Source organism: Diplodia corticola, assembly GCF_001883845.1.
Source record: "Diplodia corticola strain CBS 112549 chromosome Unknown scaffold19, whole genome shotgun sequence".
Classification (NCBI taxonomy): domain Eukaryota; kingdom Fungi; phylum Ascomycota; class Dothideomycetes; order Botryosphaeriales; family Botryosphaeriaceae; genus Diplodia; species Diplodia corticola.
Window position 1 is genome coordinate 2,882 of NW_017971498.1, and position 23,405 is coordinate 26,286.

General features: G+C 59.3%; 6 protein-coding genes across 6 annotated transcripts; 1 reads left to right on the forward strand and 5 right to left on the reverse strand.

The window, feature by feature from the left end:
• Window positions 1-762: 762 nt before the first annotated feature.
• BKCO1_190001 (high affinity glucose transporter rgt2) lies at window positions 763-2,482 on the forward strand (the record flags this gene model as incomplete). Its single annotated transcript, XM_020271882.1, has 3 exons — window positions 763-860; window positions 916-1,691; window positions 1,752-2,482. 3 exons carry the CDS (start codon window positions 763-765, stop codon window positions 2,480-2,482), a joined length of 1,605 nt encoding a protein of 534 aa, XP_020131401.1.
• A 1,025-nt stretch (window positions 2,483-3,507) lies between these two features.
• On the reverse strand, window positions 3,508-5,778 carry BKCO1_190002 (methylmalonate-semialdehyde dehydrogenase; the record flags this gene model as incomplete). The annotated part of the gene is made up of 4 exons (XM_020271993.1): window positions 3,508-3,702; window positions 3,921-4,142; window positions 4,231-4,868; window positions 5,094-5,778. 4 exons carry the CDS (start codon window positions 5,776-5,778, stop codon window positions 3,508-3,510), a joined length of 1,740 nt encoding a protein of 579 aa, XP_020131402.1.
• Window positions 5,779-6,290: 512 nt separating this feature from the next.
• On the reverse strand, window positions 6,291-8,359 carry BKCO1_190003 (calnexin precursor; the record flags this gene model as incomplete). The annotated part of the gene is made up of 5 exons (XM_020272053.1): window positions 6,291-6,797; window positions 6,850-7,503; window positions 7,707-7,837; window positions 7,893-8,169; window positions 8,252-8,359. The coding sequence occupies 5 exons, from the start codon at window positions 8,357-8,359 to the stop codon at window positions 6,291-6,293; spliced, it is 1,677 nt and encodes a 558-aa protein (XP_020131403.1).
• Window positions 8,360-9,718: 1,359 nt separating this feature from the next.
• On the reverse strand, window positions 9,719-10,191 carry BKCO1_190004 (uncharacterized protein; the record flags this gene model as incomplete). The annotated part of the gene is made up of 3 exons (XM_020272064.1): window positions 9,719-9,804; window positions 9,865-10,015; window positions 10,075-10,191. The coding sequence occupies 3 exons, from the start codon at window positions 10,189-10,191 to the stop codon at window positions 9,719-9,721; spliced, it is 354 nt and encodes a 117-aa protein (XP_020131397.1).
• A 5,632-nt stretch (window positions 10,192-15,823) lies between these two features.
• BKCO1_190005 (endoplasmic oxidoreductin-1) lies at window positions 15,824-18,061 on the reverse strand (the record flags this gene model as incomplete). Its single annotated transcript, XM_020272075.1, has 3 exons — window positions 15,824-15,935; window positions 16,174-17,882; window positions 17,963-18,061. 3 exons carry the CDS (start codon window positions 18,059-18,061, stop codon window positions 15,824-15,826), a joined length of 1,920 nt encoding a protein of 639 aa, XP_020131398.1.
• A 1,139-nt stretch (window positions 18,062-19,200) lies between these two features.
• BKCO1_190006 (mrna export factor mex67) lies at window positions 19,201-21,171 on the reverse strand (the record flags this gene model as incomplete). The annotated part of the gene is made up of 1 exon (XM_020272086.1): window positions 19,201-21,171. One exon carries the CDS (start codon window positions 21,169-21,171, stop codon window positions 19,201-19,203), a length of 1,971 nt encoding a protein of 656 aa, XP_020131399.1.
• Window positions 21,172-23,405: the final 2,234 nt, after the last annotated feature.

Below are 23,405 nucleotides of genomic sequence, written 5' to 3' on the forward strand. Positions count from 1 at the left end.
GAGAGGCTAGCCATGTGTTGATGATGCTGGTGCGGGTGTGTGGCTGTCGGCATCAACCCCACAAACGCTAAGCATGCGCTTGCACTGCCAAGCTCCTATCAAGCATGGCGGACTGGCTGGGCAGACGCGCTTCATTCGTCACGGCCACCTCACAGCATCCTGCCATGGGGACCGGACCGACCGTCAGGCCGAGCATTTGGGATGCCTTGTGCTTCTTGCCACGAGTTCCATCCACCCCGTACCACGCGCCTCGTCATCAGCTGTGTGTTCGACCCGGGCTGTCGGCTTCTGCCGGCGACGCTGGTGCAGGGGTTGCGGCTGGCGTTGCATTGGTGTCAGCGGTGGCAGACGCGGCGGGCGTACGGCAGGGTTGGCATTGCTGCGATGGGCTGGGTCCAATGCGCGGCGGCGGGTGCTAGCAGGAGGCGATCTTGGGGAGCGAGCGAACGGGGATCTCGACGCGGCCGGAGGCATGGATGGACGTCGAGGTGCGGCGGTCCAGGCGGGCTGCGATATCGATCGCCTAGCCCTTAGCAGCAGCCCCAAGCTTCCCCGGCAGCGCCTCGCACCTGCCCCATTGGCCCGCCATCCTTCCCCAGACCCCCAGCGCTGGCTGCCCATGTCCGTCCCTACGCCGCATGACAACTCGCCTTGTGGTCTACAAATACGCCGGCAGCCCTCGCTGTGCTCGAGCATCAACGCCTCGTTCTCATCCGAGTCTGCCCGTTTGCTCGACGCAGCAGCTCTCACTTCTTCGCCATCATGCCGTTCCTCATCAAGAAACCCGATGACGCTGTGGGCTCGGCTTTGCCGGCCATCTGCATTGGCGTCTTCGTTGCCTTCGGCGGCGTGCTTTATGGGTATGCTGCCCTCGACTTCCCCCGCTCACACAGCACGGCTCACTGACCATGGCAGATATGACACGGGCACCATCGGCGACATTCTGGGCATGAACTACTGGCAGAACCAATTCTCCACCGGCTTCGTCAACCCCAAGACCAACCACAAGGACGTCACCTCCGACCAGACTTCCGAAATTGTCTCCATTCTCTCGGCTGGAACCTTCTTCGGCGCCCTCACTGCCGGCCCTACTGGTGACTTCTTCGGCCGCCGCTATGGTTTGATCATTTCCACCCTCGTCTTCACCTTCGGTGTCATCCTCCAGGTTGCTGCGACCGCCATTCCCTTGTTCGTCGCTGGCCGCTTCTTCGCCGGATACGGAGTCGGCATGATCAGTGCCCTGATTCCCATGTATCAGTCTGAGACCTCACCCAAGTGGATTCGCGGTACCATTGTCGGCTGCTACCAGCTCGCCATCACCATCGGCCTGCTGCTTGCTTCCATAGTCGGAAATGCCACAAAGGACCGCAACGACTCTGGCTCTTACCGCATCCCCATCGCTGTTCAGTTTGCCTGGGCCATCATTCTGATCGCCGGAATGTTCGTCCTGCCCGAGACTCCACGCTTTCTCATCAAGAAGGGCAAGCCAGAGCAAGCCGCCAGGTCGCTCGCCCGTCTGAGGAGGCTTGACATCCAACACCCTTCCATCGTCGAGGAACTCGGTGAAATCACCGCCAACCACGAGTACGAATTGTCTCTTGGAAAGGCCACCTACGGCGACTGCTTCCGCGGTAACCTTGGCAAGCGTCTGGCCACTGGATGCGCCCTCCAGGCTCTGCAGCAGCTGACAGGTGAGCGAAATCGGCCCCGTCTAGTTGGGGACTGATGATACTGACGCTGGTGAAACCCAGGTGTGAACTTCATCTTCTACTATGGCACTTCGTTCTTCAAGAACGCCGGCTTCCAGAACCCCTTCACCATCTCTCTCATCACCTCCTGCATCAACGTCGGATCCACATTCCCTGGTCTTTGGATGGTTGAAGCTTGGGGCCGTCGCCGGCTGCTCCTTTTCGGAGCCATCGGCATGGCCGTGTGCCAGTTCATCGTCGCCATCGTCGGCACCGTCTCCTCGGTTTCGGACCAGCCCGCCCAGCGCTCCATGATCGCATTCGTCTGCATCTACATCTTCTTCTTCGCCTGCTCCTGGGGCCCCGTCGCCTGGGTCGTCACGGGCGAGATCTTCCCGCTCAAGGTCCGCGCCAAGTCCCTCTCCATGACCACGGCCTCCAACTGGCTGCTCAACTGGGCCATCGCCTACGCCACCCCCTACCTCGTCAACAGCGACCCCGGCGACGCCAACCTCGGCGCCAAGGTCTTCTTCATCTGGGGCGGCTGCTGCTTCATCTGCATCTTCTTCGTCTGGTCCATGATCTACGAGACAAAGGGCCTCTCTCTCGAGCAGGTCGACGAGCTCTACGGCAAAGTCAACAAGGCTTGGAAGAGCAAGAACTTCGTCCCTACCATCTCCTTCCAGGAGGTTGCCGATCTGCATCCCGGCGAGCGCCACATGTCTCTTGCCCAGGCCGAGGACGAGGTCGTTCGCAAGAAGAGCGTCAGTCACACCGCCACCGAAAAGGTTTAAGGTGGGTTGGCGCTGCAGCAGCGATGGAGGGCTGTAGAGGAGATTTTAAGGTTCACGATTTATCACGATGGCTGCGCGCACAGTGGTGTATTTATAGTAAGGCGTTGATCTGGGTTGGGATTTTTGCTGTAGATAGCTTCTTCTACTATATGGAATAATTTTCAATATTTTGCAGTCACTCATGAGAGTAGTCGAGACCATGTCGCACCGATTTACACATTTCGGAGCCGTTCAGATGGATCGAGTATATAACAGCCAGAGCGAATGCCCAAAACACGACGCAGCCCACCTTTCCCTCTCGTTCCGGGTTACGACTCTACGCGCAGTATTATCGTAACAAAGGACGTGTACATCTCTCGAATGTGATGGCATCGAAGCCCGATAGAGCCGGGCTGGGGAGGAAGGAAGCCGTTGCAAGTAGTGTGGGTGGAACGATGGGTTGTTTGGCAGAAAGCCGGGAGGTGAAGGTCACTACACAAGAGCAAGACGGTGAGGAAGAGAGAGAGAGAAGATTCCATGTTTATGCTATTTACGCATAGGTAGTAGGTTATAGGCAAGTGCAGTTAGGTGATAATGCTAGGTATAGACCGGCATCACGACCACAGTAGCTGGAGTGGATATCCGGATAAACGATGCGAGTTTCAAAACCGTACAAAATCCATTCAGATATAGGATTCCATCACCCATGTGAGATGAGATGCAAGAGCGCTGCTTTCTTCCTATGCCCACTGTGGAGCCACTACGTAGTCCATACCAGAGCCGAATGGGGATGGAGATTAGACTGTTATACTAGAGACCAGCATATTTCCTAATACATGGGGAGGGGAAACGACAGTACGCTTGAAACGAACACGCAAGCACAAACTCAAAGCAGAAGATATATATACATGACACGTCAAAGAATTAAGCATGCATGCTGCACTCAAACAAGTATCTGATTTTTTCTTTTTTTCGTTCGATTTCTTTCTCATTCCTAGTCCGTTTCCCGATCCCATAAACATCATCAAGCTTGGCCTTGTCGCTTTTTAGCTCTGCGTCGGCATGTTCACGCTCGCCTTCTGCGCGAGTGCATCCTCGTGGCGCCAGAGAGTCGTGACCGTCTTCGTTTGCGTATAAAAGTTGATGCCGGGCTTTCCGTAGAAAGTGCTCGCTCCACCACCAGCAACGCTCCTCTTGTTTCCCGTAAAAGAGAAAATGGGCAGCGGGACCGGGATGGGTACCTTTGTAGAGAGTCAGCCATCAGGAGCATGAAGCCGTAGTAATTGGATTTGTAGAAGAATAGAAACGTTCATGGGGGGTTGAAGTGGTTCGCCCGGACGGATAAGTGTCGTAGTTGTTTGGCAGCCACATCCGGACGATAGCTCCGACTCCCGATGAAGCCTTGCCCCCGTCTGAATTCCATTCCGAGAAAAAGGGGGAGAAGAGGTAGGTCACTCACATTGATGCCGACCTGGCCGGCCTCGATCTCGCTGCGGAAGCGCTCGGCGGTGGGGCCGGAGCGGGTGAAGATGGCAGTGCCGTTGCCGTACTCGTTCGCGTTGATCAGGCTGATGGCGTCGTCGACCGTGTCCACGTTCAAGCAGACGAGGACGGGGCCGAAGATCTCTTCCGTGTAGCAGCGCATGTGCGGCTTGACGTTGGAGATGATGGTAGGGCCGACCTGCAAACCAAAAAAAAAAAAAAAAAACACATCAGCCAGCCACTCTCAATCGGAAAGAAAAGAAAAGTCGGCGGTTCCAACCACTCACCCAGTTGCCGTTGGGGTACTTCTCCGGCTTGTACCCCCTGCCGTCGAGCAGGATGGTCGCGCCCTCCTCCTCGGCGCTGGCGATGAGGTCCTCGATGCGCTTCTGCGCCTCGGGGCTGATGACGGGGCCCAAGTCAGCGCCGGGCTCGAAGCCGCCGTTGACGTTTAGGGCCTTGGCGCGCTCCGCGATGTCGGGGATCCAGTCCTTGGTCTCGCCGACGAGCACCAGGGCGCTCAGGGCCATGCAGCGCTGGCCGGCAGCGCCGAAGGCGGCGCCGGCGATGGCGTTCAGGGCGTGGTTCTTGTTGCAGTCGGGCAGCACGGCGGCGTGGTTCTTTGCGCCGAGGTTGGCCTGGCAGCGCTTGCCGTTGGCCGAGGCGCGCGAGTAGATGTACTCGCCGGCCTTGTTGCTGCCGACGAAGCTGACGGCCTTGATGCGCGGCTCGTCGAGGATGAAGTCGACCGTCTTGGCCGCGCCGTGCACGATGTTGACCACGCCCGGCGGGAAGCCCGCCTTCTCGCACAGCTCCGCCAGGATCATGCACGCGCCCGGGTCGCGCTCCGACGGCTTGATGACCAGCGTGTTGCCCGTCACCGTCGCGATCGGGATCGACCACAGCGGGATCATGGCAGGGAAGTCTGTTGTTTGGTGCAACCGCACGCATCAGCCCCTGGTCCACTGCCCCATGCTGCCTCCTCACCCAATCGTACATATTGCATAATGCAATAATATCCACCCCTCTGCGTCCGTGTCCGCAGCATCACATGCTCTCGGAAAATAAAATAAAAACGGGGACGACGACGACGACGACCGCGAACTCAAGGACAGGACAGGACAGGACAGGACAAGACAAAACAACTTACTAAACGGACAAATCGCCGCCGTCACCCCCAACGGCTCCCTATACGTCCTCGTCTCCATGTCCTTGCTGACCTCGAGCACCTCGCCCGTCAGCTGCGTCGTGATGCCGCACGCCGTCTCGGCCACCTGCAAGCCGCGCAGGACGTCGCCTTTCGCGTCCGCAAACGTCTTGCCCTGCTCGAGCACGATGCTCGCCGCCAGCCGGTCCCAGTGCTCGCGGATCAGCGCCGTGAACCGGAACATGACCTGCTGCCGGTGCAGCAGGCTGGTCGCCTTCCAGGGCCCGAACGCGCGCTCCGCGCTGTCGACCGCCGCCTTGAGCTCCGCGTCCGTGCTCTGCGGCACCCGCGTCACCAGGCTGTTGGTCGCCGGGTCGTGCAGCTCGATCCACTGGGTCGCCGCCGAGGGCACGAAGGCGTTGTCGAGGAAGTTCTGCGTGTCCAATGGCTCGGCCACGGCGTCGTGCGTCGTGATGTACGAGTCGACCGTCGAGGCCGCCGTCGTCGTCGCCGCCGCGGCGGGCTTGAGGTGCTGCGCCGTCTGGTGCAGCCGGCGTGTGGCGATGCCGCCGCTGGCGGTGGGCTTCGCGGATGCCATGGCTCTCGTGGAGAAGCGAGCTGCTCTGGGGGCGGCGGTGCGGGAGGTGATGGCGGGGATGTTCCGTGCAAGCAAGCGGCGTGCGGCCATTTTCTGGACGGCTTCGAGCTTGATTGCACGAGTGTCGGGGAAGGAAAAAGAGGATGGAAGGCAAGCTCAGCTGGCCGACGCTCACAATAAGTGCTCTTGAAAGGAGAGAGCTAGTCAACGGGTGAGGTGGTGCTCGGCTTAAGCATGACGCTGCCGGCTAGTTGAGGCGTGGGGAAGATGAAGCCGAGGGTCAACACTTGGCCCTTGCGCTTGCGCCCGCCCTTCTCCGCTCCGTCCACAAATGTTCCGTCGTGTCCTCCGCCGTCAGCGCCGCTTGCGCTTCGGCCTGCCTTTTTCGGCATTGCCACCATGGCAGACAACACGTCGCATTAACACTCCACTTCGAGCGGCACGTACGTAGGTAGCAATGAACAATCCATTTACCAAACAATAGGTATAACACACCCGACTATCAATATCCGTGAACTCCTATAGGTAGTGAGCACGCCGCTGGAATTTTTTGATCCCCCGACTTTCAATGTAATTTCTGCCATCCTTCATCCGAGCTTGCTCTACGAAGAGGAGCGAGTCTGACGCTTGGTCGCCTCACCGGCCTTCTCGGCACCAGTGGACACCGCCTCAGCCGCCTTGTCCTTGGCCTCACCAGCCTTGGCCTTGGCCTTGTCGGCCGTGGCCTTGACCTGCTCCTTGGAGGGAGCAGAGCCACCAGTGAGAACAACCGCAATGAGAGCGATCAGAATAGCCGCGATTCCACCAAGGCCACCGGCGATGTCGGGAAGCATGCGAAGAGCGGCGAAGGGGTCCTTGGGAAGGATCTCGAAGAACAACAGGGTGCGCTCCTTGATGTAGTTCACCGGGTCCTCCTTGAAGTCGAGGTCAAGGGGAGACTTGGCCTTGTCGTCCTTCTTGGGCTTGGTGGCCTCCTCCTCGGCCTTCTCAACCTTGACCTTGACATCGTACGACTCCTCCTGGAGCTTCTGCGCATCCTCGATCGAGTGGCCGACGTAGATGTTGTCAAAGAGGATGTCCTTCTGCATGGTCCAGATTTCAAAGCCAATCTGCAACTGTGTCAGTTTGCGGAACATGGCAGGGAGCTTTGCCAGTACTTACAGCGCCAATGGGCTCAAAGTTGGCCGGGGTCTTGTCCTCGAAGTAGTCGGGGTTGGCGATCTTGCGAGGGGCCCACGGGCCCTTGTAGTCCGGGTTGTCGATCAGAGGAGCGGTCCACTTGCCCTTGTAGGCAGGGTTCTTCTTCATGGGAGCCGTCCACGGGCCACAGCCAGAAACCTCGTCACACTTGGGGTTGGGGACAGTGGGAGCAATGAAGTCACCGTCCTCCTCATCATCCCAATCCTCGGGCTTCTCAGCCTCGGGGTCAGGAATGGTGCTGGGCTCATCCTCGAGCCAGTCCTCAGGCTTCTCGGCCTCCTCGTCGACAATCTCGTAGGGAGCGTCCTCGTCCCAGTCCTCGGGCTTCGTAGCCTCGGGGTCGGCGATCTTGGCCTGGTCCACCCAGTCCTCGGGCTTGCTGTCGTTGGGGTCGTCGATCTCCTCCGCGGGGTTGACGGCCGGAGTGAAGTCCTCAAGGAGGGTGCCGTTACGGATCGACTCGCCGTTGATCTTGATCTCGAAGGTCTGATCCGGCTTGACAATGAGAGTGTAGAGGGCCGACGTCTTGGAGATACGGGCCGACGGGGGGCTCTTGAGGTGCTTCTCCTCGTACTCGCCCGTCTTGGGGTTCTTGTGCTTGAAGATGAAGTGAACCTAGACACCCTATTAGACCTGCGTAAATGCTGTAGAACCAATGCGAGCAGTATTGCATCAATGAGGGCATGGAAGGTTGAAGCGTATCCAGCAGGTCAGAAGTGCGGAACGCATGCTGAGCCAAGCCGAATGCCCCACTTTCCATGCTCCAATTGTTGCAATACTCTCCAAGTGTCGTGCGTGTGAATTCATTCCAAACGTACCTTGTTGGTGGCACCGCACTTGTCGGGGCCGAACATGATAACGTAAGGCGAGGCGTTGGAGAATTCCTCGGCGTGGAGAGCCTTGTTGTCCTGGAGGAGCTTCATGTAGGCACCACCGCACTCAAGGCCATCTGTCATGGTTGTCAGCGTGTCATTCAGCAGCCGACAGCACGACGAATTGCGTACCCTGGAGCTTGACCTCATACTGGACAACGAGGGTGTTGTCGGTGTTGTCGACAGCCTTGGGGAACTTGGCCGAAATGGCGTGGTGAGCAGCCTTGTCCTTGATGACGAGACCCTTGTCGCCCTCAATGCCCTTGAGGACCGAGGGCTCCTCAACGGACCAGGTGCCGACGTAGGCCCATTCTTCCTCGGTGTTCTCCTTCTTGGCGTGCGAGACCTTCCAGCGCTCTTCCCAGTCGTCGGTGAACTGCTCGAAGAAGGGAGCAGTGATGGTGGTAGGCTGCGGGAGACGCTGTTAGCCTTGCACTAGCTCTGCACGAAGGCGCTAGCTTCGGAGGGTGGGCTCTGTGCGAGCGACTTACGGTGAAGGTAGGCTTCTCAACGGCCGAGGTGGAGGTGGACGACGAAGCTTCGTCAGCGCGGACGGCAGCTGCGCTGAGCAGCGCGATGGGGAGGATGTTAGCACGCATGGTAGAGTCCGCTTGCTGTGGCTACAAGCAAGGGCGATGGCCAATGGCAGAAAGTCGAGTGATCAACGGAATGCGAAGAGAGAGGGAGAGGTGGAGATGCGGTTGAAATAGCTGGGCGCGCGAACAGCTTGTGACCACCGTGGCAGTTACCCGGCGTAATTCTGCCGCGCGCCGCTGACCGCCTGTCCGTGCGGGATCCCCGCAGAAGTCGCGGCCGGCTGGCGCTGCGCCGGCGCACCGTGGCGGCGGCAAGCGACGCGCCTGCCAGTGCGCCCCGACCAGCCTCAGCCGCGGGGAGCTTATTTCCTTCTAGAGTCTTCGCCCACCCTGTCATCAAACACAGCCTCACCATGTCGGGAAGGTCTCACTGCTCCAATCTCGGCCGCGCTCTGCCGCCGACCTGCACCTGCTGGACGGCCAGCACGCGAGCGGGCAAGCACGCCGCCAAGCCCCGCGGCCGCCGAGACTTTGACAAGCGGAGCGCGTGCATGGGGTGGAACGCGAAAGAGCCGGCCGGATGTTCAGGTCTGGTAGAGGGAGCCACGGAGCCACGGAGCCACGGAGCCACGGAGCCACGGAGCTTGGCTGCTGGCGGCGCGCACTGACGGGCTATATAAATGTTTCGGTGCGCGGGTGAAACAGGCACGGCTGGGCTGGGCTCATCATGCGGCTGCCTCAGGACGGTGGCCCAGGGCGCGAGGGCACGATGGCAGCTTCCAGTCGGATGCCAGTTGTTCTTTCCTGTCGAGCGGGCCCTGGCGCCGCTAGCGACCAATCGGGTGCGGGCTCTGTAGCTCGGCCTAGGCTCCTCACGCGCTTCCCCGCCGATTGCTCTGCCAACGTCTTGCGAGTGGGCTCGCCGCACTCGCGACGCCTCTCTCGTCGAACGAAAATGCAGCTCTCTCCTCGCCATCATCACCTGCAGCCCTTGGGTCCCGCGTGCGTGGCATTCTCCGCAGGCCCATCCTTGTCCCGCCCCGGGCCGCAGTCCACAGCTCACCCTGTTCCGTGACTCTTCTCTTCCTCCAGTCCACAAACCCCCGCTGTTTTGGCCTGCTCTCGAGGCCATTCGTCCCTGTTGTCATCACATTACTCTTCCGGACCGGTCTGGCGTGGCAGCACGCAGGCGCAATGGCGACGGCAGGGAAGCAAGAAAAAGAAAGTTCATTTCTGGTCCTCAACACTAGTCTCGCCTACGGTGCTTTACCCACGTTGCCCCTCTTGTGCGGCCCGAAACCACTGAGGACTCAGCATTCCGGGTGCTGGCAGCGTCCTGCCCGTTCCACCGCCAGTTCCCGGCTCCATCCAGCTATTCCGCTTCCAAAGAGTGATCTTCAGCAGAGGGAGAAGCCTGTCGTATCACGGGCCAAGCGTCGAAGGGACCGCGCGGCGAGACTGTGAGAGGCCGTCTTTTGCTACTGGCACGGCGACCAGCATGAGGAGCACTAGGGCGCTGTCAGATTCGCGATGCGCCGGATCGCGGCAAGCAGGAGACTGTCACTCACGATCGAGATCTTCTGGACGTCCATGACACATTAGCCAGCCCTCTCTCTCCACACCGCTCGCCCTCAGGACCCCACCCGTAACAGGAAATTGGCTTACCAGACAAGTGTCACGCTTACAAGGGTCGATGCAGGCCGGGTTGCTTTGGCATCCCTGCAGCGCAAGTCAGAGTGGGCGAGCTGCCAGGCACGATGGGGAGCGCCGGCTCATACCGTCATGCATGAACTGTAGGCCGCGTCGCACGTCTCGTCGCAGCCGCCAGAGGACCGCGCCGTAGCGGCGCCGGCGGCGACAACCGTGGCTATCAGCAAGGCGGCGGCGGGTCGCATGGCTGCTGTAAGCGAGTGGATGGTCTCTTTTATCGGCAAGGTTCTGTGGATGCTGCGTGGGAAGACCAGCGCGGCGAACGAGTGGACATGGGACTGAAGCGAGCGTGGGAGATTGAGGGGAAAGGGAAGGAGGGGGCGACGGCAGATGCGACGGTGCCGCGGGCTTAAGTACCACGCCCCCGGAGACGCATGATTGGGCGTGCAGAAGGAGGAAGTTGGGGCAAGAGCAGGTGAGCGCAGTCTAAGGCTGGCCGCCTCGTTTGCATGTTCTAGTCTTCTGGAAAGTGAGGTGAGAAATGCAAGACGTGCCCAAAGATGCCGGCCAGGAACACTCTTGTCGTCGTGGTCCGCCCCGGTTCCCGGGCCCGTTCCCAAGCACCGCCGAGTCCACGATAGGGCAGCATTGCGTTTCGAGAGGCATGCGAACGCAGGGCTGTCTCTGTGCGCTAACGAAAAAGCAGAAAAGCGGGGACACGACAGTCCCCACGGCCTGGAGAATGTGCCTGGCACTAAGCTGCAAGATGCAGAAGAGCGGGCTGGCAGCCATGGGCACGGGAGCTGCCACGGTGATTCGGTTCTGCTTCCGGCTTGACAGGTCACCGTTACGGGCAGTCGGACCTTGACCCAGCACATGCCCCGCCCTTGTTCTAGATCGCCGACCCAGCTCGCGGATGGCTTGTAGTATCTACCTGCAACAGCCAGCCCTCCCAGGAGGCCCCACGTCGCCCAACCGCGGACCCGGACGTCGGAGAGGGATGCCTGCCCCCTCCTATTCTGCCCGCTACAGGCATCTCGGCAGCCTGCTTGAGGAAAGGCCGGATGCGTGGCCTGCGCACTCTTGTCCGAAGGCTCCGCTCTTGTTGGCAGACTGCCAGGTGCGCTGTGCACGGCCAGTCCAGGCCGGATGTGGCATCATACTTCTGACTCAAGGATTGGAGAGGAGCCTTGTCCGGGATCGTCATCTGGATTGGCGGTGACCAGGAACACTGCGACGGAAGAGAGGGTCGTCCCGAGCCCAGCGTTGATGCTCCATGGCCGCCTGCGAGCCGTGAGCGGTAAGGCTGTCCCAGCAACCCGTTCCATGCGATAAAGCACGGTGTCCGGAGCGCGTGCGACTGAGATGCAGATGTGAGGCAAATGGCCTCACATCAATATTGCCGGCCACCGTGGGCTGCTGAAGTATCCGCCTGGACAAGGAATTGCGCGTCTCTTTACCGCACTTTCGCCCCAGGACCAATGATGCTCGACGTCCCTACAACCTCCAGCTCCCAGGATGCCACGGTGCCCTCCAACGGCCGCGAGCCTGCGCCGACTACGTCCCGCACCGACCTCGCACGAGTCGGCCGCGAAGACGTCTACCCCGCTCCTGTATCCGTGCCCCCTAGGCTTTTCTGCGCAGACTCGGCGAAAAACTCCACCTCAGCTCGGTCGTTACCGTGACTGGATAACAGACCCTAAGCCGTGTGCGGGACCTACCCGCGAATCATCATGACGGACCGCGAAGGACTAGACGGTGGACCCTGGCACACCACGGACGTTATTTTGAGGTCGCTCATCATGAACGGCGGCCCAGGGTCTGAAGTCACGGTACGAACGGCGAGCTGGGATCATCGGTGAGCGCTTGCTACTGGTCTAGTATCACCGTGCGCACCAGTATACCGCTCCATTGCAATGGCATCATGTCCGAGATAAGCAGCCCTAGCTGAAGAGCCTGGAAGCTTCCCGTTCGTCAACCCGCCCGGGTGCCTGAATCAGGGAGAGCGGCGCAGGCGCAACGGAAACGGCAAATGAAGTGTGCCGTTGCCGGCATACGAGCTAGGTAGAAAGTGCTCCCGCTGCCTCGGAATCATCTCCACGAGACGATCTGCGTCGCCCGGCTGGATGCATCACCGACTCTTGCTTGGATACCGCCAAAGCGGAGCCGCGGTACGTAAGGGCCGGAGGTATTGCCTCAAAAGGATCCGCGCCTGTGACTGAACTCTCGCACGGCTCTGGGGGGTCTCGACCCTTGATCTGCGTTAACATGTCTTTGGCGTCTCTCTCACAAGTGAAAAGGGACGTTCCATACAGAGCAGTCTGGTCGACCGACGATCCTGGTTTTGAAACGCACACCGATTGATTTCCTACCCGAGCAGTTTTCCCATCGGTTGCGCTCTCATCTCGCCGAGCTGACTAAATATGGCCTGCAATGGAAGATCACACCGCTGCGTGAACAGCCTTCACCGAGATTTCAAGGGGCGAAGTCACACGCGAGGAATTCGGATATCAAGCCCGGGCTAAGTCCCAGTTGATTGTGAATCTGATGAGCATGAGCAACAGTTATCTGAGATGCGGTGCGTCTGGCTGTCCACGACTTGGTAAGTAAGATCCGTCCCCGACAGTCCGGACCCGGCGCCGGTCTACCCTAAGCTTGTGGGGACTGTGATCTGTGGAGGGGGCAACGACTTTAATTTGCACAAGAGACTAGTGCTTGCTCGCTTCCCTCGCGCCGGTATGACGTCGAGCCAGACTTGCAAGCTGCTCGTGGCAAATCGACATCTTCATACAGTACTCTCTTCATGTTCCTATCTCGCATAGTTGACAACCTCAGCAGTGATCCATCCCGACCTCTCACACCGTATATCCGCCTTCCCTCTTCCAGAACATCCTCCGTGAATAGCTCACGTTTCAGCTGGGACGTGCACGGGATCCCACCCTGGACCAAGAGTAGCTGCATGAGACGTATCCCAAGCTAATTATGCATCTCGCGCGCATCACTTTCTCTCCGACCAACCATTTAGCCCAGCGGCTACCCAAGCCTGCTAGCACAACATAAACGCGATCTTGGACTCTTGTTTCCAATGTAGGATTGTGCCCAACAGCATACATCGGGCATTGATCCCTCGAATCGCACACCATGCTTTCGATTGGGGTGTTGCGGCCTGATGTACTTGGTCGTCAACAGACAGGACACACGACGTGCCAATAACCGCAGAGCGCCCCCTTACCTAGTCTCGGGTACTTATCTATCGTATCCTCGTGTCTTACCCTGACCAGAGCTGATCCTTTTTTCGGCACACGGACCATCGGGCAATGTGGAGCCCCTCCATATACCACGTGAGCGTTTTTGCACATCCAAAACTCTGCCCAACACGCTCCTTTCCGCCCCCGACAAGACCATATATGGCCGCTGATTGGTTTGGCCCAAGGGGCTGGCCGTTCAGCTCCCGCGCCACCTTCCCTCCCGGAAAGCCCCACCGGCTTCAGGCATCATCACAGACAGCTCGATCCTGCGCCATTTGCCCGCAGCATGTTGTGTAACCCGACTTCATCATCGACACGCACTTGAGAATGTTGCCCGAGAATACCGATCTGATAGATCTTATGCAATCACCGATTCATCGCGTGCACCGCGCTCTTGTTTGAAAAACGGGAAACGAACAAACGACACTGAAGCAAAAACGCAACAACTTTTTGGAAGTATCATAGCCCATGTGCAACTACGTTTCCCACGAACCCCAGCAAATCAGCATCCAAGCCGTGGCACACCCTCCTCCCCCCTGTTGGAAAAACGGCCGCCGCGATCCCCAAAAAGGTAGGCGCGCGGTCCCCTCTCTTAAGTTCATGATCGCTATAGGCGAACAGCAATCACCCCCCCACCAGTCCCCGGGGCTCCGACCGCGCCGCGATGAAGGTGGTAGGTAGGTTAGACTTGGCCGGCCAGGCCAGGGCCCCGTCTCTCTCTGACTCATTGCTTGGCTTTGCCGGCCATCCGCGTGGTGCCGTTGAAATCCTATTGCAAGACCCTGGCCCTGCTGCCGTGAGACGAGACCACTCCCCCCCCCCCCCCCCCCCCCCCGGCTCGTCTTATGATACCGCATTGCGTATGGCTGCCATCTCTTCCGAAGGTCCGCACGAGCTTGTGGGAGATAGCGCGCCGCCGCAGCTTTGCAAGGGGGGACGGGGAGGGGGAGCGGCCCGGGGCAGCTAGCCCCCTGCCTGCCACTGCCGCTGGCTGTTATCGAGTCGCTTGTTGTTGGAAAGCACAAACCTGCTCGTGGGTGGGATGGGGGGAAAAGCCTTGGCTTCTTGTTCCAGCAGTAGTTGTACTCAGATGGGACGGGACGCGAGGGGTCCCGAAAGGAGTATCGGTCCTCCTCCGCGTTCGGCCGGCCCCCTCACCCTCCCAACGCCCTTTCCTGGTGGAGATGGATGTGGCACTATGCTGTGCTGGCGTGAGGAGTTGGATCTTATATCTGAACGCGGATCTTGAAGCCTTGAATGCGGATGGATGCGTCAGGATGTTAGATTCGACCACGTTACTCCATCGACGTTTGCTTAGCACCACTCTCTGCCAAGCTTTTTTTTTGGCATGGGTAGGCGTTGACGAGCCTGATATACTTACTCCTTATACTCGAGGGGTAGGCTAACTGAGCATATCGCAAGTGAAGCTTAGCATCAATGAAGTTAAAAAGATACAGTGTCCTAAACAAGCCGACATAACGGATTCCGAGAAATGGAGAAGAAGAAAAAAGGAGTTTTAAAGGGGGTAGGTGGTGGTGGCGGCGGTTACAAGCAGCTGAAGCAAACGTCCGGAAATAGAACTTTTAAAACCTTTTCTATAGGCAGGTGAAGTAGCTGTCTAGACGCAAATATCAATCTTACCAGGTATTCTCCCCAGGCAGCAGAAGCAAATTCCCTGACGTAAATGCGAGGATTAACAGTCTTTCCTCAAGGTAGGTAAGTCAGATGTCCGGATATAGATGTTTACTTCACTAATCTTCCTTCCTAGACAGCTGAAGCAAATGCCCCAATGCAGATCTGGACTCCGACGATCTCTGATTTGGGGCAGCTGAAGCAAACATCCTGACGCAGATGGGCGTCAAGCACAGTAGGGATCTGCGCCCGATTCCATGACATCATCCTCGGTGGCTGGTAGGAAACGAGCGAGAAAAAAGGCGGCCATATTGGCGGGCGAAGGTCGCCGTGCGTCGGAGACGGTGCAAAACACGTCCGGAGATGGGCCTGGCATCTTACTACCCACGATCCATTCGTTCATCTATAAACATCAGTCGTGTGCCACGTGGCAGATTGTCATGGCAAGCTGCAACAGAGCAGCCGGCAGACAGTCGCCATTGTATTGTATGTACATACGTACGACACGTAGCGAACAACCTCGGTTCCCCGAAGCAATATATTATCGCGCCGAAGAAAAGTGAGACAGGGCAAATCCATTCACAAGACCTCATTGACTTCTATTCAGCAACCCCTTAACTATCATCCACCTCTGCTTCTACCTCTCTTCTATAGCAGAACAACTACAACGACAACGAACTACGCACACGCACACGCACGCCACAAACACACATAGAAGAGGAACAAGGCACACACGAAAAAGGATAGGTTTCAAAAAATCCCCTATACCTCACTCAAAACACTCATCCGTCCTCGCAACAGTGTCGGAGGAGGGGAGGTGACAACATCCAAACGCCACTCGCTATGACTAGTGTAAAAAAAAAGCATAAAAAGCAAAAGCAGTGCCATAGACAGCTGCGCCGCATTGCGTTCTGTGAAAACGATACTGTACTTCACAGTGGAAGAAGAAGAAGATGAAGAAGAGAGAAGAAGACAACAAGTCGGATACTCATCATCATCAGAGCTCCTCTCTCGCAACCGGCTTCCTAAACTCCCAACTGCGCGGCTTGGTGGGCAAGCCGAGCCAGAAATCCCACAGGCGGCTGAGCTCGACGATGGTGATCCTGATACTACACACACGACGCGGTTAGCATTTCTCTAGCAATCGGTGGCATGGCATGCATGATATGCCCTTTCCCTTTCCTTCCCCCCCCCTCATTCCCTCGATCCCCCAAGCACCTCGAAGGGCGCGGTGAAGTGAGATGAGACGAGACGAGGTGAGGCGAGTCGCAGAAAAGGAAAAGGGGAGACAGCCAAAAAAAAGAAAAAAAATAGAGAAAGACAAAAGAGAAAGGGAGCAAAACTTACAACTTCCCCGGAATGGCGGCCCACTGCCTCAACACCCACCAATACGCGTTCCACACCAGCTCCGCCTCCTCCTTGACCGACTCCCACGGCGTCGGGTTCTTGATGCGCGGCTTGCGCATGAAGGCCGGGTAGCCGTCGTCCTCGGCCTTCTTCTCCGCCTCCTTCTTCTGCCTCTCGCGCTCCGCCTCGGCGCTCTTCCGCGCCTCGTACGCGTCGGCGATGGGCGTCGGCAGCACGGGCGGGCCGGTCGGGTCGGCGGCGGCGCGGGACGCGGGTTCGTTCCTCGTGGTGGAGACCTGCCCGTCGCGCTCGGCGATCATGGCGCGGAAGCGCTTGACGGCGGTGATGGAGTGGCTGATGCGGCCGAGGGTGTTGACGAGGGCGACGAGCTCGGTGCGGCGGAGCGGGGGCGGGCCAGAGACATCATCGTCGTTCTCGTCCAGCTCGAAGAGGACCTTGAGGGCGGTGCCGTAGCCCGTGACCTGCAGCTTGCCCCAGAGGCGGCACTTGTCGCAGCCGACGCAGTCCATGACGCGCGAGACGTTGCGGAAGCGGTGCTTGAAGTCGTCCTTGAGCACGGCGGCGTGCGAGTCGCGGAACATGACGCCCTCGTCGAAGATGCGCTCGCGCTGGTTGGCGGGGATGGTGTCGACGAGCGACAGCACGAGGCTGCGCGTCGCGGCGTCCTGCGCCGGGTCGGCGGCGCAGAAGCGGTAGTCGTGCAGGTGGGCGCGCAGCTTGCCGACGGCGCGCAGCACGAGCGCGTAGTTGAAGTACAGGTTCGAGATGCGGTCGGGGAAGCGGTGCAGGCGCTGCTCGTAGCACGCCAGGTTGGGGTGCCACTCGCCCGTCGTCTGGTTGAGGAAGTCCCAGCACAGGTGCGTGCTGATGGACGCGTGCATCCCGCTCACGACGCGGTAGAAGACGCGCTTCTCCAGGCACTCGTCGTCCAGCTCGAGCTGGTCCACCCGCCGCCCTCCGGCCGCCGCCGCCGGCACCGCGCCCCGGTTGGCGATGGCCGACTGCACGTTCCGCTGCAGCGGCTGGTTGCGCATGACGTTTCTCAGATCCTGGGCCGCCTGCGCCGGGGCGCCGCCCAGGCCGGCCACGCCGAGGCCGGTGCCGGCGGGGGTGACGCCGTCGCCGTCGGGGCGCGGCTTGGAGAAGCAGTTTTCGCGGTAGATGGCCTCCCAGACCTGCTGCGAGCCGACGCCGGCGTAGCCGGTGAAGCGCTCCGGGTTGTCGAGCAGGCTGACGTAGTCGCCCTTTGCGGCGGCGCCCTCGTCGTCGGGCACGCAGTAGTCGCGCTCGTCGCACTCGTCGTCGTACTCGACGACGCAGCTCTCGCCGACGCCCTCGCCCAGGCTGCCCTTGAGCGGCCGGCGGCCCTCCTCGCCCTTCTTCTGCGCCGCGGCGCGGCCCGGGTGCTCGGCCTTGGGGCCCTCCAGCTTGCCCAGCTCCTCGGCGCGCCACACCAGCGGTATGTCCTCCTCGTTCTCGAGCGTGTTGACGGCGCAGGCCACGTTGCCGCACATGCCGTTCTCGTCGGACCAGAACGGGCACTTCTTGTTGTACAGGTTCAGCCGCCAGTACGAGAAGAAGTCCGTCTCGCGCGTGATCTTGTCCAGGTAGGGCGCCACCTCTTCGTTGATGTCCTCGAGGTCCGCGTACGTCGCGCATGCGTCCGACACGATGGCACCGGGCTCGAACTGCAGGGGTCGCGTGTGCTAGTTTTAGCAAGTGTCGTCCTCCTCACTGCCTGTTCTAGGCGGATGTAGAGCTAGCTTACCGCGCATTGATCGGCCTTGTGCTCTGCTGCATGTGATGCTGCATGGGACGAGCCCAACAGGGCGAAGACCGCCAGGTAGAAGCGTGATGTCCGCCGCATGGAAGGCCAAGTGGTTGGGGTTGGGAGAAAAAAAAAGCTGCGGAGCGCGGCGGAGGTTAGCAGTCAGTAAGTAGTAGGTAGCACTAGGTGCGGAGCTTGGCGGGGCGGAAACGACGCAGGGGAACAGGCCGGGGGAACGCACTCTAGATCACACGCGGCGCGTGTGTATGTGAGACAAGGGCAGCTTTTGCGGCGCTCGGGGGGGAGGCTTGGACCCGCGGATTATTTGTACGAAGGCGTGTCAAAGAGGCCAGATTTTACTCTGCCGCTAGAAGGTCTCGCTGACGGGCTGGGCGGACACATGCGACCAGGGACCCAAGAAGGACCCGCCCCATCCCGGCCCTGACACGGTGGCGCAACAGTCAAAGAGCCGCCCTAGCGCGCCTCGTGTAGCTACCAATCCTCTCAGCCCAGAGAACAGACGCCCGTCATGCCACCGTGGAAGGACAGCCTGCCTGCCTGCAGCCCGCCTGAAGTGACCATCGTTCCACCTCTCTCCCGCCGTCCCCCGCAAGCCTCGTATGTTTGAGACCCTGCACACCCCCAAGCACCTCCGTCACTACTTCCTTTGCACATGCCGTGACGCTGCCGCATGCGGTACGCTAGCCACACAGCCACAGCTCCCCTTGCGGCGCGCCACACCCTCCGATCTGATCTGCCCGTCCGTCGCCACTCGCCCCGACGGCCCGCCACGAGAAGCTTTCTCCGCAGGCGCCGAGCCAGCCCCGCCGTGATGATACCTGCCGCCGCGACGGCGGAGCCGGACTGTTTCTCGTGCACATGTAGTATGCATTGATCCTGTCAGGCAGCGATTACAAAGCACACAGAAAAGGTTTCGATTGACTACCGTCACATGCTCACGCGGATTTGTTGCACTGGTCATCACACTTTACATGGGACCGGCTTTTTGGAGATGTTCCTATCATTGTTCGCAAAACTGCAGGAGCTTCTACATCCATACATCCATTGTTTGCCCATCCAGAATCCATTTTGTCTTCCGTCCAATGTTGATCCTTGTAATACAAAACAAAAAAAAACAAAAAGCAACACCACGCTATGCAAAAAAAGCCTCGTGAGGCTGGGTATCTTTTCCATTCTTTTTTATACCAGTTTTCCTTGCGGAAAGTGCCAACGCCCTTTCAGACGGCGTTGATAAAGGCCTCGGCCGGGAGCGTGGCCTTGGCGGACTCGAACGTGGCCAGGGCCGCGTCCGGGACCCAGCCGCTTTGTTCGAGACACATGCGGGAGTAGTCGACCGTCATGCCCGTGTGCTTCGAGAACTCGAGGACCAGCAAGTCCTGCTCGGACAGGACCGGCTCGGACAGGACCGGCTCGGCCACCATCTGGTCGGGCTGGAAGGCGGCGCTTCCGCCGTACGCGCGGACCGTGAGCATGTCGTTGATGACGCGCAGGCCGCTTGCGGTGAGGCCGGGGCCGAGCGTGATCGACCTGTCGTAGGAGCGGCGCTTGGTGGCCTGGCCCGTCGAGACGTCCATCTCCTCGTACTCGCCGTGGACCGTGATGAGTGCTCCGACGACTCCCTGCGGGTATTGGCCGGTGCCATCGGGGACCACGGGCAGCGACTGGCACTCGATGTGGACCTTGTCGGGGTCGGCAGCATGCCTGGTCACGGGCATGGTCGCGAAAGCCTCGCGGATCTGATCCTGGCCGACGAAAAGGCGGGCTTGGCGGGCCGGGGCGTGGGTGATGGCCTTGAGGTTGCGACTCTTGCGGATATACGACTCCCACTCTGACTTGGTGAGAGCCTCGTTCGCCGAAGGGTCGCGAAGAGCGTGGCTGTTGACCGCGAAGCTGAATTGGGACGTCTGGTCGTAGTACGCCGTGACGAGGGCGTTGCGGTCGACGTCGAAGCCCGGAAAGAAGGCGGATACAAAGTTGTTGGTGACTTCCTCGTCTCCGAGCATGGTGCGAGGCTTGACGGGGAGGCCCTTCTTCTGCGACGCTTGCGCCTGGGCGACTTCGGCATCCGAGCGAACCTGGACTGCATTCAGGAAGCGGAGGCTGGGATACCACTTGATGATCTCAGCGGCGTAGTCCGGGACCTGCTCGATGGGGTTGTTGGTCAGGACCAGGTGATCCAGCTTGCGGAATCGCCTCTTCCAGGGCCGGAGGGCGTCCAGCGTGGCGAACTTGTTGTTGCTCAGATCGAGGTTCTTGAGATCCGGGAGCGAGAGCGACAGGGTCGTGATGTTCTCCAGTGAAGAGAGCTCGTTGCTGTGGAGGGTGATTGCGTCAAACTTCTCTTCCTTCTCTTGGGGAGTCGTGAACAGGAGATCCAGCTGCTTCATAATGGCAGGGAAGACCTTGGCCGCCGTAGAGGTGCCCATGTCGAAGACGCCAATCTTCTTGAGGTCTTCATCCGTGCCGAGGGCGCTAAGGTCAAGAAGCCTGGTTTCGGGGTTGTAACGACGGTCGAGCAGGGCGGTAAGAGCGGCGCGCAACCTAGCCACATCCGGATTCACGTCGGGAGTGGGTGAGCGTTGCTTGGTGATCTTCTTGATCGAGATGTTGGCACCCGAGAAGCTCCAACCATCCATGCGGAGCATAGAGTTTCCAATGTCGGTGGGAACCGTGAGGACCAGGCTGTCGTCATTCTCCTTGTGCCACTTGTCGAGGTGGACGTCAGCCTTGCCGGTGATGCGACCGGCCCTCAAGGCCTTTTGCCTGTTGATTCGCGTCTTGTTCTGGAGGAAGCTGACCAGGGAGCTGACTCCTTTGTCCTCGTTGGAAGCGGCCTTGCTGTTCTTCCAGCCTGTGACGCGGATCTTCATGTTCTCGGGGCGGGAGTCGTTGTTGCGGGGACGCGCGCGGACATTGGTGGAGGCCGAGGTGCCAGAAGAGGCCTGCATGTCGACTTCGTCTTCGAGAGCGTTGATGTTGAGGCCCTTGCGGCCAAGGCTCGAGCGGTTCCCACCAGCACCAGCACCAGCACCACCACGAGAGCTCTTGCCGATGCGATTGTTGTTGTTGCGAGGGCGAGAATCCATGCTGATGTCTCCGTCCCTGTCGGCACGACCTCCAGGGCCGCGCTTCCTGGAGGCGGCACGGCCGGTAGAGAAGTCGGAGTTGCGCTTCATGGTAGAAGCCATTCAGTGAGGTGGGCGGTTGATGGCGGAAGGTGTGGGGTAGAGATGGTCGCGGACTGGCGCACGAGGAGGAGCGCTGGTGGACGGATCGCGACGGGGAGGTGGTTGTGCGGGCAACGCCACAGGTTGAGTGACGAAGACCGTGGGGGTGGGAAAGGTTGGGGAGGAAGAGGTGGAAGAGGAAGCGCGCAAGACATAAGTAAAGCCTGACGGAAAGGGGTCTGTGCGCACGGCTATTGTAGCCTTCTGATTGTGCACGCTGCCTCACACCCCGTCACCTTCACTTTCACTTTCGACCCAGCACACCAGCCACCTTTTTCTCGCTCTGTACGGCTGCTGCGCATGGACACCAGCGTGGGCTTCATAGCCGCACCCAGGCTGCGGCCGGGCTGCGCCTCCAGGCAACCAATCAGGCATGCACGAGTTGGTGCCTGGAGATGCCTGCAGCGGCTGATGTCGCACAGCCGATCGCTCGGCCGCCACACCCCGCAAAAAGCTTGATCTACCCCTCTGCCCGCCCGCCCGCCTGGTCGCTCTTCCCAGTACTGCGGCACCGGCACGCAATACACATTTGGAAAGGCTAGATTCCTTTGCAACCCACCGATAGTCTTCGGCTGACTGGCTAAGCATTGCCCCATGAAGCTCCCTGAGATCATAGGACAAGCCTGGAGCGCGTTATAACTGAGCAGCTCGGCAAGGATGTCAGCAGTCTCGTGCTCGTGCCCGAGCCGAAGCAACTTGAGCTGGAGCAAGGAGAGCAGGCCCTTGTACACACAAGGAACGATGACGAGGTCAGCCCTAATGTGGCCTCCTCCAGTGCTAGCTACATTTTGGCCACGTGGTTTGTTGGCTTCGCCTCTACGCCGCCTAACATCGGATCCACCGCCACCGCCTCGTCCAACCACCCCGAGTATACAGTTAAACACCATAGTCTTTTCCTAATCATGTAGTATAAACCATGAGCGTGACCAAGTGCTCATCATTCAACCGCGTCCTCAATGCTATGGTGCCTAATCGCAGTGGTCATCCCGACACGAGGTCCGCCATGCGGCCCTATTGCATGCCATGGTAAACTGAATCATCACGCAGCTTATGAACGAAGAAATTGGCTTTCATATATCGGGTGTGCCTAATGCTGGCCCCAAAGACCTATGTCTGTTGGGCTCAAAACTCATCCTCCGCGCGCAAAACCAGTCCCTTCCTTCTGGTTGAGTCGAAAATTTTTCTTTGGGGCGATCGAGCTTCGCCGTCTTGAATTCCTTCACGGTCTTCTGCTACCTCCTCCAGGTCGCCCAACCCCGACCCTCAGACCACCCTCTCTGACTTGCGCCTCAACAACGGAGACCGGTATTCCGCATTGACCATAGATATCTTCGGTAAGGAGCCCTAGGCCATGGTTTGGATCACCGACGTCAAGGGGCGTCGCCAGACCCAAGCTCAAGGCCGCCATGGAAGCCGCCAACAAAGACTCCGCAGGCCCGACGCCGACAATGCCACCCCTTCTCCGTCGAACGCCTGGACAGCTCGGAGTCCCAGGCGGGCAGGCTCTTCATCAGGGTCGAAGAAAAGATGCAGCGGGCTCGGGAACATCCTGGAAGCGTCCGGCGACAGAAGCGCTGCGTCACCCAGGAAGGAAGGCCATGGCTGGCTGGTGAGGTCGGTCACCCAGAGTATGGTCCACAAGCACCGCTACCCAAACAGAATGCCGTCCTCCCCCAAGGCAGACGAGACCGTCTTCCCCTCCTCCACCGCAGCACCAGTATACTCAGCGGGAGAAGCGGCGACCGCATTCGCATCCGTCGATTTCTCGTCGCATGTACCTAGCCAGGAGCGCAGGAGCAGCAACGCACGCGGTCTCGGTCGGCTCCCCTCATCATCACTCTGCCAGCCAATCCCAGCAAAGAAAAAAAAAACCGATCGATCCGTCCTAAACGCGTTGCGCACACAAGACGTCCGTTAGCACAACCGTTTTCTCATCGACGCCATGGATGCATCCTCTCCGAAACCATGAACCGCCGCCCCCTCATCTCAACACGGAACATCAAAAGCTTCGAGAGCTTTCGCCTTCTTTCAGAACACCCTTTTATAAGCAGCGTACGGCCCCGAGACGACAACAAGTTTGTTTGCTTGTCCCGGAACCATACCTAATCCGGCTCTTCCTATATTGTGATAATTTCTCGGGTTTTTCGATGTTGCTCATCATTTGAAGGATGTCTTTGGACCCGTGCGAGAGGAGG